Raw genomic sequence first — 15,264 nt, forward strand, 5'->3', positions numbered from 1 at the left:
GTTACATTTACTGTTAGAGTCATGTTTTACATTTACTGTTAGAGTCATGTGTTACATTTACTGTTAGAGTCATGTGTTACATTTACTGTTAGAGTCATGTGTTACATTTACTGTTAGAGTCATGTGTTACTTTTACTGTTAGAGTCATGTGTTACCTTTACTGTTAGAGTCATGTGTTACATTTACTGTTGGAGTCATGTGTTACATTTACTTTTAGAGTCATGTGTTACATTCACTTTTAGAATCATGTGCTGAAGGAATTGCTGCATATCAATACCATATGTTGAACCGATTGCCTGACAAAAGCCCTACAAGACAGAAGCCCCACAGACAAGAGCCCCAGATAATATATACGCAAACAATTAAGATTAAACAAGATTTATGTATATCTTAATATAAAAACAACAACATAGCTTTTAAACAAATATTTCTGAGCCTCTCTGCTTGTCAGATCAAGCCTGATACTGATAGTTGTCACATCATTTATTTTTTAATAAAGCCCTTGTTGCATCTTACCCTAATCTTACAGTTTGCCATTGTTGTTCTCCTTGTACAGTGTGACAAGTCTCAATTCTTGTATTTTCCGCCAGGTGCTCTGGGTAAGATGATAGAAACAACCTTGCGGCTTCACGTGACTCCCAAGTACAGACTTAACTGCTCTCAAGGTGGCCATCTTAAAGTCACTGATCATGATTCCAACAGAGTTTACAGAAATGACATTGCCCATTGAGCAGATCCTTTTAACACTGAACACTTAATTGAATGAAACAATGAGAAGACCCTGTTAACACTAACTATATCGGTCCCTAGTATGGTGATCTACCTTCAGTTGTTGGTGATATATTTTATATTGTCTTGTCCAAAAAGTGATATCAGTTTTACCTTTCCACACTAGTCACCATCCTCAGATCAAGCAAGCTATCATCGCCACCCTTACCAGACGTGCCAAAGCCCTCTGCCATCCTATGCCCTAAACAATGAACTGGACCACCTCAGAAAGACATTCACTACACTCAACGGTTACCCTGCTCAACTCGTCACAGCCACCATCAACAAGACCCTCAAGGACCGAGAACCCCGCCTCAAGTCCTCTCCATCACCCATCAGAGTAACTATACCATACCTTGGCCCCATCAGTCATCAGATATCACGCCTCATCAAGACCAAAGCCGGCATCGATGTCACCTTCTCCAGCGGCAAGACCATCAAGACCTACCTAAAAGCCAACTGTAAAGGACCCAGCTGTGAACACCCTAACCCGAGAGGATGCATCTACCAGATCCCTTGCAACTGTGGCGACCTATACATTGGAGAAACGCTGAGACCAATCAACACCAGAATGAAGGAACACCAGAATGAAGGAACACCAGACCTCCGTCAGCAAACTCGAACAGAAATCGGCCATCTCTGAACACATTCTCAAGAACCCTGGACATTCAATTCGATGGGAGGACACTAGGATACTATCTACCATCAACAAGAAGTGGCGCCAAAGGAAACTACAAGAGGCCATCGAGATCCGGAGACAGAAACCAGCAATCAACCGTGACCAAGGAGTGTACCTACCAAGTGCCTGGGACTTATTGATAAATTAATCTTATCTATCTGTGTACATTCTATCGATGTAATTCATTAGATCATCTGCCCTATATCTAACTTATCTCTAAGACCCGCCATACAGCTGGAATAGTGCTGCGTGCGGTGTAAAACTATACTCACTAAACACTATCCCTAAGACTCCGTACGTGTAAATGTACTATCTTAAGACCAGCGTGTTGCTATGATCCGGGATTCGGGCGAACACCACCACACGTCAAAAGAAAAAAGAATGATAATCACAGAAATTTGTCACTACAGGTTTATGTATTTATTTCAGAAGCACTACAGCTGTATGACGTTGTTTTAAACAAATCGTGTACGGACAAGACAATCCAGTGATTGTCACCATGCAACACAATGACAGAACACATGTTTATGACTCAGTATGAAGTAGTGATGACAACAGGTGTTTGCGAAAAATCAAGCGTATCCTGCCCCGTCGCATTCTCTTCCCACAGAGGTTCCTCCTGTCATATATTCCTATGTAACGTTACGTTGGAAGATATGACAGGAGTAACCTCTGTGGGAAGATAATGGCGCCACCGATGGCACCCGTCATAAACATACGCCAAGTGAGATCATACGTTTACCTGAAATAGTTTTGCCGTCCGCGTGCCTTACTTATAATAGTTTGGGACAAGACTATACTTTATTACCAAACACATTGGGGTAGAGCTAACTTTTCATTATTTCTAAGATGCCATCCTAAACAAAGAATCCTTGCAATCCACCGTCGGAAAACATACACGTAATGTTCCCACCAGTTATGTTAGCTGAGTGACACAACTGCAAAGCAAAAAGCGAGATGCATGTAGAAGCCAGTGACAATAGGTTGCATATTTGTCCCTGGCTTCTACACGTATTCCCTTGTCCTTGCATTGTTACCGTACTGCCCAATGAAGCTCTTGTTTTTATTAATTATTTACTACATATACATATATACATATATATATACAATCCTGTCTTATCTGCCCAAAATTTGCTTGACAACGATACAAGAAGCTGTACCGAAACGTCGCTTCACCTGAATAAATAAGTTGCTCGTCAATGTTTGTCTTTATCTGATTCGCCATCTTCTAAACACTTCAAAGAAGTTACGGGAAGCCATGTTTAACATGAGCCCACCTAGTGTGTCGATGCCAAGAAGATCATTTGAAACAATCATATTTCCTCATGTGATTGATCGCTAGTATAATGAAAAGATGTATTTCTGAGAGGGTTTGACGAATATCAAAGTACACATACGTAATACAGAAACAAAGGGATCCACAAATGTCAATATCAGTTAACATAAGTGCATCATTAATGCTCTGTCTTATGTCAGTGAGACAAAACATCTAAGACAATGTGCAAAACCAGCTATCAGTCATCCATGCTTTCCAATAAGCCAAAATAACTTGTCACATGTCTTAACATTATATGTCCGCGAATGTCAAGACTGACAATAACCTTTAGTTCACATGCTGCTGTGCAGTGAGTGAGTGAGTTAAAATTTAACGTCACATTAGCAATACTGCAGCCATATGCATGCAGTGACAAGAAAAGCTGTAGATACACAATACATATAAATAGGTAAAGAACCAGTCATCGGCGGACTGTAAAATAACTAGATTTGCTCTTGTGCAAATGCAATACAATATAATATCTGCCAATATACATGGATGCAAACTGTATATGAATGAATCACTGAGGACTCAATGGTGACACTAAGTGTTAATGGGCCATAAACACAATTCGGGTGGGATTCGATTAGATAGTGCCAACTCCCACTGACCATTCCAGATGCAGATGAAGTGGGCCAGGGCTGGTGATGAGGCTGTACTAATGAGAAAATTCACCAGGAAAAGACATCTACCACCCTCCTCATTGGAGTTTGGTCACTTATACCAAACTTATGGTTTGTTGCCATTGGACTTATTAAGATCAGCGAAGAAATCATTTTAATTTTTCAAATCATACACAAACACTGACATAGCCTGATTTGTATCGTATGCGTCATCTAGAATAAAGGAGATTTAATCACCTGGGTGAAAATAAGCATAGTATTTCTGGCAATTGAAATTATGACTGAGGAGGGTGGCACGTTGAGTTGTTCATGGCGCACACGTAGGGATCGTTGCACTGTTCTCTGCTGGAGCTGCAAGATACAAACAACAGTCGTGATCGTTGGAATATCGATAATCAACCAAAAGTGTTTATGACATTTTAAATCGCCAAAGGTTTATTGGACGTCTTACACACGAAGCCAATGATGTACACTGAGACACTAGAGGTACCTCGAACATCAGTGATGTCGTACATGCAAATATAATCTCAGAGCTCCAGATATGCTTTTGCAAATGTGAGTACTGTACCCACTCTATTTTCCCGGAGTGGGTATTATGAAAATTAGATGGGTATTTCAGTTTCCGCATACAGAGTGCAATGTGGGCAAGGATGGCGCAGTTTGGCATGGCATCTTTATGGACAAGAATCACTCTTTTGCAGAGCTGAGTTGGTGGAAGCTTTGAATATGTGCCATTGATCATAGCTTTTAACCTGGGCCACTCATCACGATCAAGTAGGGAACAAACTTGTTTTACATGCTCAGCAAGTCCTTCCTGAAGGTTACCTTCTATCACCTTCACATTTTGTTTTTACAAGTCACTGAGATATGCAATAGCATCGCCTGACTCTTCACCAGGTACAGTGTTGACTGTGAGTGGCTCCATCACCTTGCTCATGTCCATGAATATGACACTGTCCTCTTCCCTGATCCTGGACCTAATGTTTTTTGTCACATTCTTCAAATACTCCATTTTCAGAGTTTCAAACAAATAAATTGAGAACGTAAAATCCCTCCATCGTGGGACAGTAAAAGTAGTACATTATCACAGATATGAACTAAAACAGTGTAATTAAAGAAGACCGTACAATACAAAAATCAGCTATAGATAGCCAACAGCATACTCGGAACCATGGGGATCAAACGGCAGAGGCGATTTCAAGTGCCACATCACATTATGATGTATTGCGAAACAATGTTATGAATCTTGGTGCTGTAAACAATCAGCAAACGTTCAAAGCATTGTGTTCAGATTATAATTAGTCGTCTGTGATGTATACTCTTAAAAAAGTAGGGAAACTTTGTTTTGTATTTACCATTAAAAATATTTAGGCGATATATCGGAGTCAATCAGTGTTGATAATACTGAATGTTTTGAAGGTGCATCAACATTTGCACTCCCTTGCAGCCATAGCTGTTTGGAATGTAGTCGCTTTTGAAAGATGACTGGTGTATGGCATTGTGACTAACAAATGTGTGATGTACGTTTAATATTCTGAGAGATTTCCTGACCTTCTTCAAAAACCGTCAAAATCAGTAATGGGACCCGATGCACGTGCATGGGGCTATTGGTTGTACACGTGCATAACATGCGTTATGTTTATGGTGGTAATAGAGGGAATTGGCGTTCGTAAGATGTTTGTCAACGTTGTTATTATAACATTGCTATAATTGTGTCATATTGTTTCTGTAATCAGTAGATGTACATACATGTACATTGTGTTCAGACAATAATCAGCTGTCATTAATGCATTAGTACCTAATGTAAGCGGTGGGTATGAGATGAAGCCATTCTAAAATCAAAAGTAACCTGGAATCTTCAGAAAATTAATCGAGCTTTGTGTGGAGTGAGTGAGTGAAAACCAACAAAAACCAACCAGATAACTGTCGTGAAAGGACAGCAAAACAACTAGAATATCACAATAAAAACTAATTTGAGTGAGGGAGTTAATATTTTGCGTCACATTGGCAATATTTCAGCCATATCGTGACGAGAACATTTATTACTGAAATAGATTATGTGTACATCATAAAAACACTGCCAAAGCACAGTAAAACAACTAGAGTATCAGAGTTATAATTTAAAACTAGTGTGGAAAGGTAAAACTAATATCACTTTTTGGACAATACAAAATATATACGAGCTATATATCACCAACAACTGAAGGTAGATCACCATACTAGGGACCATGGGGACTTAGAGTACATTTGCTTCCTGCATGGACCCTAACTGGATTTACATCATCCCTTCAGCCGTTAGTAATTTAGGAAATCTAGCCATACATTAAAAAGGCACATATTCTACGATGAAAAATGTGGAAAGGTCTAAATTACTTTGAATGTTTGTGGACTTACGTACCCTTTCAGGAGGACAATAATTGTACAGCACTTAACCGCCTTTTGAGACAAACACAGTTACGAATTTAAACGTCCAATAATAACATATTAATAGTTACAACTGAAACTAGTATGGAACGTTGAAACTAATAGTACTGTTTGGAAAGTACGATATAAAATTGATCGTCAACGACAGAAGGCAGATCACCATACTAGGGGCCATGGGGACTTACGGTACGTTTTCTGCCTGCACGGACCCTAGATGGATTTACATCATCAAGTCAGCCGGGGACTTTAAGAGTACCAAAATACTATAGACAGTCACTTATATTTACTTTAAAAGTTTTCTGACTTTCTCACCCTCTCAAGAGGACAATATTTCTACAAAACCTTAACACACACGAGGCTCTCTTGTGTGGAACATCCATCTTTTAACCGTAAATATGACGGCAAGGCATGGTTTTGAAGCTTGACTAGTGTTGCTGAAAGGTAAAAGTCATCAATGCCTGACCTCTCTTTACCGCTCTTTTGTGTACTGTATCCTAATTACATTGCTGTATTGATTTGTAAACCAGCTTCGCTTACATGACAATTATTTACTATTTTCTCTTTGTTGTTTGTTATTTTCACACATAATTATTTAATGAGCGTTCGTTTCATTTTGGAAATCGACGCTCGATAGTGTTGCAACCTGTACACAATTCACGTACTTTGGCGAACTGAATACTTTTTGTTCTTTCATTCTCAATACATACCAGATTGAGTAAGTGATATTTAAAGTCACTTTGGCAATATTTCAGCCATATCGTGACTATGACAATATATAGAATAACAAAAATAAAAGACTGAGTGAGTTATAATTTAACGTCACATCGGCAATATCTCAGTCATGTCGTGACGAGAACAAATATGACTACAAAGAATATGAATATATTAAATAACTAGAGTATCACAATTCGTATTTAAAACTTGCATATGAAGTTAAAACTAACAGCACAATGTGGACAACACAGAATATGAAAAATAGGCTACAGATCACCAACAACTGAAGGTAGATCACCATACTAGGGACCAAGGGGACTTACATTATTTTTGCTACCTGCATTGATCCCAGCTGGATTTACTCCATCCCCTCAGGAGCTGGCGATTGTAGGAAAATGTAGCCAAAATTTAAAATGAAAAAAATACTCCGTTTAAAATACTGGTAAATTTCACTTTGAACGTTTTGGGACTTACGTACCAACAATAATAAAAGAGAGGTTATACAATCCTGTCAACGAAAGACAGTAAAATAACTAGACTATGGCAGATACACATGTAAAACTAGTAATTAAATCTAAAACATTATAAGGGACCAGACAATATACAAAACGGGCCATAGATCGCCAACAACTGAGGGTAGATCGCCATACACGTCACACACCAGATTGAGAGGAAGTATACATGTGGTCCTAATATTTCCAGCTAACCTGTCTCATGTAATTCTGGCCAAAGTTTTGCATGTAGTGCATACCAGTACATGAGACCAAGCAAAACGCCTTTTAATCTATGCCTCCATCATAAGACATTCCCAAACATCGTTTCACTGTTTACGTAACAAATGCCACTGTCTCTGAAACTACATGTACCAAATACCCCTTTGACAATGCCCTTACCATCAGATTCCATCAATGAAAGGGACAGGGAACCGTTGACTGTACAACCCCCGCAATATCCTCCACACCGAATTACGATCAACTGACCACCAAATGACCGGTTCACAATCGGGGTCCATCCAGCATAATTGTTCCATGTTACCTGAAGAATGAGATGGAAAACATGGAATGTGGCCTATACAAACCTGTTACTGTGTGAAACGTTCCCCGAAAGTGGGCTCGGTGGCGCGCAATAAACAAAATAACTGACAACCCACTAAGTTGCCCCTTACTTCAGTTTGAACCCTGAATCCACACGGGGCTGTGGATCAGCATAATTTAGACTTAATACGCAGTGATAACAAGGACCACGAATACATTTCCACTCATAGCAAGGAAGTGCCAGTAGTACCCATAGCCACGGGCCGTAGAGAAAAAAAAAAGTTCCTCTTAGATTAATCCCACATGTGGCAGTAACGACAACAGGTTCAAATCTACTTTTATCACTGTCAGAAGAACAGAACGTGAAGCTATGTTTAGATGTTTAGATGTACTTCCACTTATGTCGTTTACAGTGAGAATGTTTTCACAGTTTACTATTTCCGATCGGGCTGACCAGGTGACCAAGTGGCACAAGTCGTCATAATAACTGATTTGAAGAGCACTAAAGATAGTAGGCACGGACAGTAACTTCCTCTGATTAATCCAATATGGCAGTAACCGGTTTCGAAATACTTACACTATCACGAACAGACAATCCGGTCCCTCTCAGGTCGATCACAGCACGTCCTACAGGGCCACAATCCCGAGAGTAGCAGTCTCGAACGTGACCCACGTCTGCAATGTTACCCCCTGTCTTGTTGTAGAATCTGCGATCCCCTTTCGAAACAGCCATGGTCTACAAGGATAAAATAACAAGGCATACAACACATGCGTTGAGGTGGGGGTTATATGTTACTGTAGGTGTAACAGGTAACATTAATGATAACGTTTTAGATGATTTCGCTCTTATAAATACATGCATGCACCAATATGTGCGGCTGCTGTACCTGTCCCGACATATGCTAGTGCTGTGGCGCGTAATCGCTCGTACGCTTTGCCTTCCTTTAACACAGATTCCCAACTCGGAGACTTTGTTCTGATTCTGAGCTAAGCGGGGTATGTTTTGTCCTTTCATGCCAAATAATCAGGCATAGAAAAATGAATGTTCAGTTCCTTGCGTGACACCACTGACCTAACCCGAACTTCTCTTTCTCATTCCCTGTGCAAAAGGCGGTAGCGTTCATAGGTATGTCATATGTCAGTTACAACATATGATTTTTGCTTCAATCTTTTCATTATCTAAATTTTCCAATCAGTGCAAGACATTTATAACAATGACTCTCAGTTCCAGAAATGAGAGTCCGACGTAAAAGTAAACTGATGCGACCATTACATTTTTTCTAACTCATGACCAATTTTAGTAATGCCCTTGTTCAGTCGCATATCTTGTGATGCAAATTATCCCTCCTTTAGAAAGATACAGGCGGCCCACACCTGCGAATAACCGCTTGAATATTTCGCGCGATATTCGGCACATTAAACATTGTAATTAAAGAGGACATTGCGATATAAAAGACAGGCTATAGACCGCCAACAACTGAACGTAGTAACTTCGCTACGTGCATGCACCACAGCTGGATTTACACCGTCACTTCAGACATTGCCGATTATTTTGAAATTTAGCCATTATTGAAAACAACAAATATACTACGATTTAAGTTTGGGCTTACAGAAATTACATAAAATGTTTTAAGACAGTGGGATATTCGAGTGGCTGGTTTGTTAGTCTGGACCAGACAGTCTGATGCGATGACTTGCATCAACAAAATCAGCAAGCCTTATGATCCAATGCCGTTTGTCACATCTTATCACATGCATTGGATACGGAAGATGGATTTTAAACCCGCACTTCCACAAATACGATTCGAGTGAGTTTCTTATAAAACTGTTCCATAGGACTACTCTATGACATTGCTCTTGGTGTGAGAAGAAATATTCAAAAATCTATCACATCAGTGGGTAATTTACCCTTGTAGTGATAAGGGTGCTGATCAAACAGCGGCTAATGCCGAGTCACCCTTTACAAATTATTTTCCAAGTTCCATTTGATCTTACCAGCATTTTCAAGCCAAACTTGGAAAAGACATGTTTTCCGAGAGATCCATTGTCAGTAGTTACGTCGCTTCCTGTACAATAGTAATTAGCGATGAAAGGTGCATCCATGAGGTAAGGAGTGCTCAGAGTGAGGTACTCTCTGGGTGTATTCTCCATGCCATGACAGTACACCTTCACACGGCCACCTTTAAGCGGTTCTGGATACAGCCAGTATTCTCCATCAGAATAATTAGAATTAAGTTCAAGCACATCTTGACAACTTGACAGACCTGGAAAAGAAATCGTTATTAATCAGGGGAAACACCCAAATTTATGCACATACAGAACCTGATAGGGTTAAATGAGAACCCGTGTTCTGGTACATCATTGTGTGTGACACATGTGGATATTAATATTTTGTTTGCTCTTTTTTAACGCCGCTCTCGAGAGTACTCCATCTGTACGACTTCTGTAAATAATCGAGTCTGGACCAGTCATTGCAAAGATCGATAACATAAGCATCGATCTACGCAAATGTGTAAACCAAGTCAGCAAACCTGACCACTTGATTCCATTAGTCACATTTTATGATAAGCGTGGGTTGCCGAAGACCACTTTTTAACACGGATCTTCACGACATTCATGTAATTGAGCTGTGTGTGCAGGCAACTTTTGAAGTCCACGGCCGTCAATTTGCTGGAGACACGCTTACATTTACATTTAAAGTCTGGCCCTTCTGTTCCAACTTACGCTTGCAAGTCATGTTAGTCCATGTTCCATCCGGCTTACACTTGACATTTCCACACGGCACATATCCCACAATGCATTTCAGCTGCAGTGACTGATTTACCGGAGTCACCTGACCTATCGGGGATACCACTGTGGCATGTTCAACAGCTGGGGGATCTGAACAGTCTGCAAAAATTATATTTCAATGTAAGTAAAACCAACAGTGGGGAATTACAAACTTCACATTTCAAGTATATTGCGAGTTATTGCAGAATTCGAAGTTTAGGTGCCTTATGTATTCTGGAATGAGAATCACCTTCTGTGCGATTGCCTTAGAACTGTATTTTATGTGACATTCTCCACTGTTTCTGAATGGCCTGTAGTTTTAAACGTATTGTGTCGGGTTATGCCTAGACGTTTAGTGAAGACTTCAAATGCAATCTAATTCCTGACTTTCGATATACGTTCGAATATCTCCAAAACTATAGGTACAACCCCTTTGTGGTCACTTTTAATTGTGGCTCACTTGATGAGGAAAGAGTACACGTGCACGTGCGTGTATATGTTCTTCTAAAATATTGCAACGAGAAAAGCGTTGTGGATGACAGCGCCCAGGTATGTCAACACGGAAATAAGAGCGGACAAAATAGGCAATTAAACGCAAGCGTGGCTTTTGGAAATGCCGTGTTTGTCTAATCAAAACAAAACTGCGTAAAAGTTAGGTTTGCGTATCGTTTGTCAGTTGCCCACCATTTTTCGAAATAATTTTCATTTTATTGTCTTCATTGGAAATAATTCGTATATTGCGGAAGCAAATTTTTCTATATAAATGAATGTATTAAGTGTATTGTCTTGCAATGAAGAGATCTGTTTACATTTGGATTAGTATATAGTTGATCTACAGGCCAATATTGTTGGCTGACATTTACATAATCGACATTTCCTTTAAGTGTAGCTTGCCTTTGTTGTTACTTCTGTCACAATGGGGTTAGGCCTTGCCTGGTTCTTGATAAGCTGGGAAACATAACACTCTGGGCAGTTTCTATCAATTCTTGTAGGAGAGTCATAAACAGAATGCTAAATTCGCTTCTGACAAACACTATATCCATTAAACTCGCGAAAGTGTTAGCATTATTACTCTTTTTTTTTGCACGTATCATACTAAATTATTTCCTAGTTATATAAGAATGGTACCGTACAGATGATCGTTTGGTTTCTTCAATGTATCTAATCTTCTGCAATACAATCTGTTGTATTTTAGCATCCTGCAAACACATTTAAGAGCAAACAAAAGAAACACACATAAGATGGAACCCCAGCAATTAAATGAGATCTAACCACGGTAAAAAGATCGTTAACAGTTTTGACACTGAAACATTTATTCTTTATGATGGAGAATGCAACAGAGTCAATTTAAAGGGGAAGGTGTATCACAGGGGTTCGAATCTCTGTTTGGACAATAATTTTCAAAACTGTAAATCTAGACTTTTGCAATCGTACAATGTTTTTAGATGCTATAATTTACATATACTTCAAATTTGAACGAAATCTGTGCAGAAATGGAAGGGGTGGCACTCGCGATCATAGAAGCCTGATCGAAAACCGCACAGCCCGACTTTTTTAATGTGCGGTTCAATCAAACCTTACGTTTCTCACAGAAAAAAATGTGTTGAACTTGTAGGTTTTAGGTTGACACTTGTCATCGGTACCCAATCGCGCAGAGTGATGCCCATGAGGTTGACCACTGGACTGTTTGGTCCGACTCGATTATTTACACACCGCCACCATATAACTGGAAAGGTGCTGAGTGTGGCGTAAAACGTAACTCACTCATTCTGTATATTTTGGGGCTAGTTCATTGCTGAACTTGGCTGAAACACTGTTTCTGCTGAAAATCGACGTCAGTAAATAGGAGATTCAATAAATGTTGGAATATGACCAACACGTTAAACTTGAGTGTCATGTTTATTGATATGTGGCCGTTCATTAACGTTTAAAAAATAATGGACGAGCGACAAAAAAGTGTTAGTGAGTTACACATGTATTTCAATTTGGCAATATTTCATTGGCGTACATGTCGTGGCAAAGACGTTATTTCCTTGGTTGCTGGAGACTTCAGTTAGGGTCTGTCACAAGAGATCTCCCATTCAACGGGTCTGGGTTTTTATGGGATGGGCTGTGCTTTAACCCCTCATTATGTCGTAAACATTGGCCCCCATTTTACGTATAAGTACAGCCCACAAATCACCCCATCCATTTCCACTTTTCTCTCACTCTGTCAAAACTACTATTTTTCTGACTACCACAACCACTGACATAAGATAATGTAAAAGTATTTTTGCAGTCCAGATGTAGGTATATGTTCAATGTTTTTTAAAACCAAATTCTGGGAGCATGTGGTTAAGTCGTTTTACTGTGAATGTCCAATTTTTTCTCGTGCTACTATACATTCTGTTAACAGATTACTATAATTAGTGACATAAGAGAACAAAATGCGTAATGAGACAGATTGTTACATTTGTCTAAAATGTGATCCTGAGATTGCTTTAGTTATGAGTGTAATCTCGACGTCAGAGAGGAAACAAAACAGCAGCTTCTTGAGTACATTTAACGCACTTCTGTATGCTATTAATGTCTAACCTTGTAACCTGGTGACTAAGTGCGAGCTCCTATCCTTAATGAAAGATGTCAGTAGTGACGAATCTTCAGTGCAGTAAACATGGATTGCTTCCTTCACGATTGGTACTAAGTCGGTGTAACAATTTTCGTTAAATTATCAAGAAAAGACGGATATTGCTTGGGTAATATTCCTACCAAGCAATTTATCGTAGAATCTTAGATATGTTTGATTGGTCGTTTACCATACCTTCAATTTCTTATCTTCCAGTTACCTTTGGCCGAACATTTTGAGTTCATTCATGTTGTTTTTAACACGGATTCGTTTCTTGCAAACTCGTAGTTAATGACGACAGAAGCAATTCTTGACGTCAGAAAAAATACAGAATGAAATGTTGTTAGGCATTGCCAATTTAATTTAGCGATTTAGTAGGAACTGTGCATAAAACCAAGATAGAGGAAGCAACAACGAGGAACATGTTTTTCTTGCTTTTAACTTTGTGCATGTATACACAAAGGAGAAGCGTGTTGAATTACTAATTTGAGAAGAGTCCAAACCTAAGCACCATTTCATTGCCAAAGTGAACCCAAGATAACGATTTCAACTACCACAAAACAAATGAGATGGTAATGTAATTTTAGCCCCACGATTAAGCATGCAACTCTACAAATCAGTGGTTATCTAATTTACAAAACATTCAAGACACTGATATCAGTATTACGTGTATGCAATATACTTACACGCAACGACACATCTCGAGGCATTCTTCCCGACATCTATACACCTTGAGTTCAAGGGGCAGTTGTGGTCTTTGCATGCACCAAGTATTCCCTTAGAAAGATTAATTGTTGACCGAATCAATAGTCAGCATACAACGGGTACGAAACCATTTACTACCATATACTAACCAGTCCAATCACAATAAAATACTTTTAAAAGCATATACACAGAGGAAATGTTCTTATATTCAACAAACGAGATATTCAGGTTTGCCAGACTTTAAATCACCGAGTCTGGTTCTGGAGTGTCGGTGAAAGGTGTTGCCAAATAAAAGAATCTTGTAACATGTAAATACATCACCAGTTGTAACCCTTAAGTTCCAGCTGGCTTCCTCGCGGCTATGAACATAGTGTTACTTTTCTAAACATTTCTAGACCTAAAAGGTTTTCTATCATTTCTCTGTATTTCACAATATTGCCATTGCCAGCGCACTGGTGTCTGTATAACCGTCTGAATCGTTGTTCAAGCCTTTAGTAGGCAATATTCCAGCCATACAGCGACGGTATGGAAACCATCGAGTCTAGACCACACTATCCAGTTTTCAATAGCATGAGTATCCATCTACACAACTGGGATAAGATGACGTGTCAATTAAGTCAACGAGTTTGACCACGTGATACTTTTGGTCACCTTGTACGACAGATATTGGGTTGCTGAAGACCAATAGAACCCGGCTGGTTTCTAAATGCGATAAAAAAACCACAAATTAATAGTATCACAATAAAATATGGTAAGATCATGACAGATATTGCATATTATATCTGTGACGAAAAAGGTGGGTTTTTTAAAAGAAACGTTCAGGTAAACTCACTTGTGGCCAAATCTGTGATAGAGAAAACACAAAACGTTCCATCGCCAAAACATCCACTGTCCCATTAGCGCCAGGGCTACTCTCACTGCTGAGCTCACATGTCCCGTCATCCAGATGGAAGTTGTAGGACTTGCAGGCAAGTCTTGACAGACATTCTTTGGCACATGTGACAACACCTGGAGATACTACAGAGTCAAACACTGCTCCAGCTAATCTTATATTCTCCACCACGTCGAGTTGACTAATTGGTGAACAAGTCTTCTCGACGGCACCAGCAAAGGAAACTAGTATATATATACCCGCTTTTATAAGAGGCCAACTTACACAGAGACGTGACATATTGTCGGGAGGCACTGCTGACTAATATGACTACTGGTTACCCGTCTCTTTATAGGTTTGATTATTTGAACTATTTTTGCAGTTGAAAAGGTTGCGTCACACTTCATCAGTGTCCCTAATGAGGAATGTAGGTTTAACAGACATGTTTAGAGACGGGTCTAAGAAAGTAAATTGCATATTGATTGTAAGGTACGTGGAGAGAGTTGACAAATATGTACGTAATATCCAAAATGTTTCAGCCTGACTGTGACGACAACAATCTATACTACACACTACGAGACCCCATTGTATGTAGCATTGTCATCCACCTTTAGCTGCTGGTTGTAAATTAATTTATTTCGGTTGTACGTTAAATACTGTGATTTATGCTGTAGTTAAATGCTATTTATAAGCACCGTTTGTGATCTGTTTTTTTTCCAGTGCTTCGCTGACTGGTTGTTTCACGTATTGTATTTAT

The 15,264-nt window shown here is 39.4% G+C and overlaps 1 protein-coding gene across 1 annotated transcript; it reads right to left on the reverse strand.

The window, feature by feature from the left end:
* Nucleotides 1-3,692: 3,692 nt before the first annotated feature.
* On the reverse strand, nucleotides 3,693-14,807 carry LOC137260714 (uncharacterized). The gene is made up of 7 exons (XM_067798298.1): nucleotides 14,469-14,807; nucleotides 13,618-13,708; nucleotides 10,282-10,446; nucleotides 9,553-9,821; nucleotides 8,135-8,293; nucleotides 7,417-7,558; nucleotides 3,693-3,736 (listed from the first exon to the last, which is right to left on the reverse strand). Exons 1-7 carry the CDS (start codon nucleotides 14,805-14,807, stop codon nucleotides 3,693-3,695), a joined length of 1,209 nt encoding a protein of 402 aa, XP_067654399.1.
* Between the last annotated feature and the right edge of the window lie 457 nt (nucleotides 14,808-15,264).

Source organism: Haliotis asinina, chromosome 14, assembly GCF_037392515.1.
Source record: "Haliotis asinina isolate JCU_RB_2024 chromosome 14, JCU_Hal_asi_v2, whole genome shotgun sequence".
In the NCBI taxonomy this organism is placed as follows: Eukaryota; Metazoa; Mollusca; class Gastropoda; order Lepetellida; family Haliotidae; genus Haliotis; species Haliotis asinina.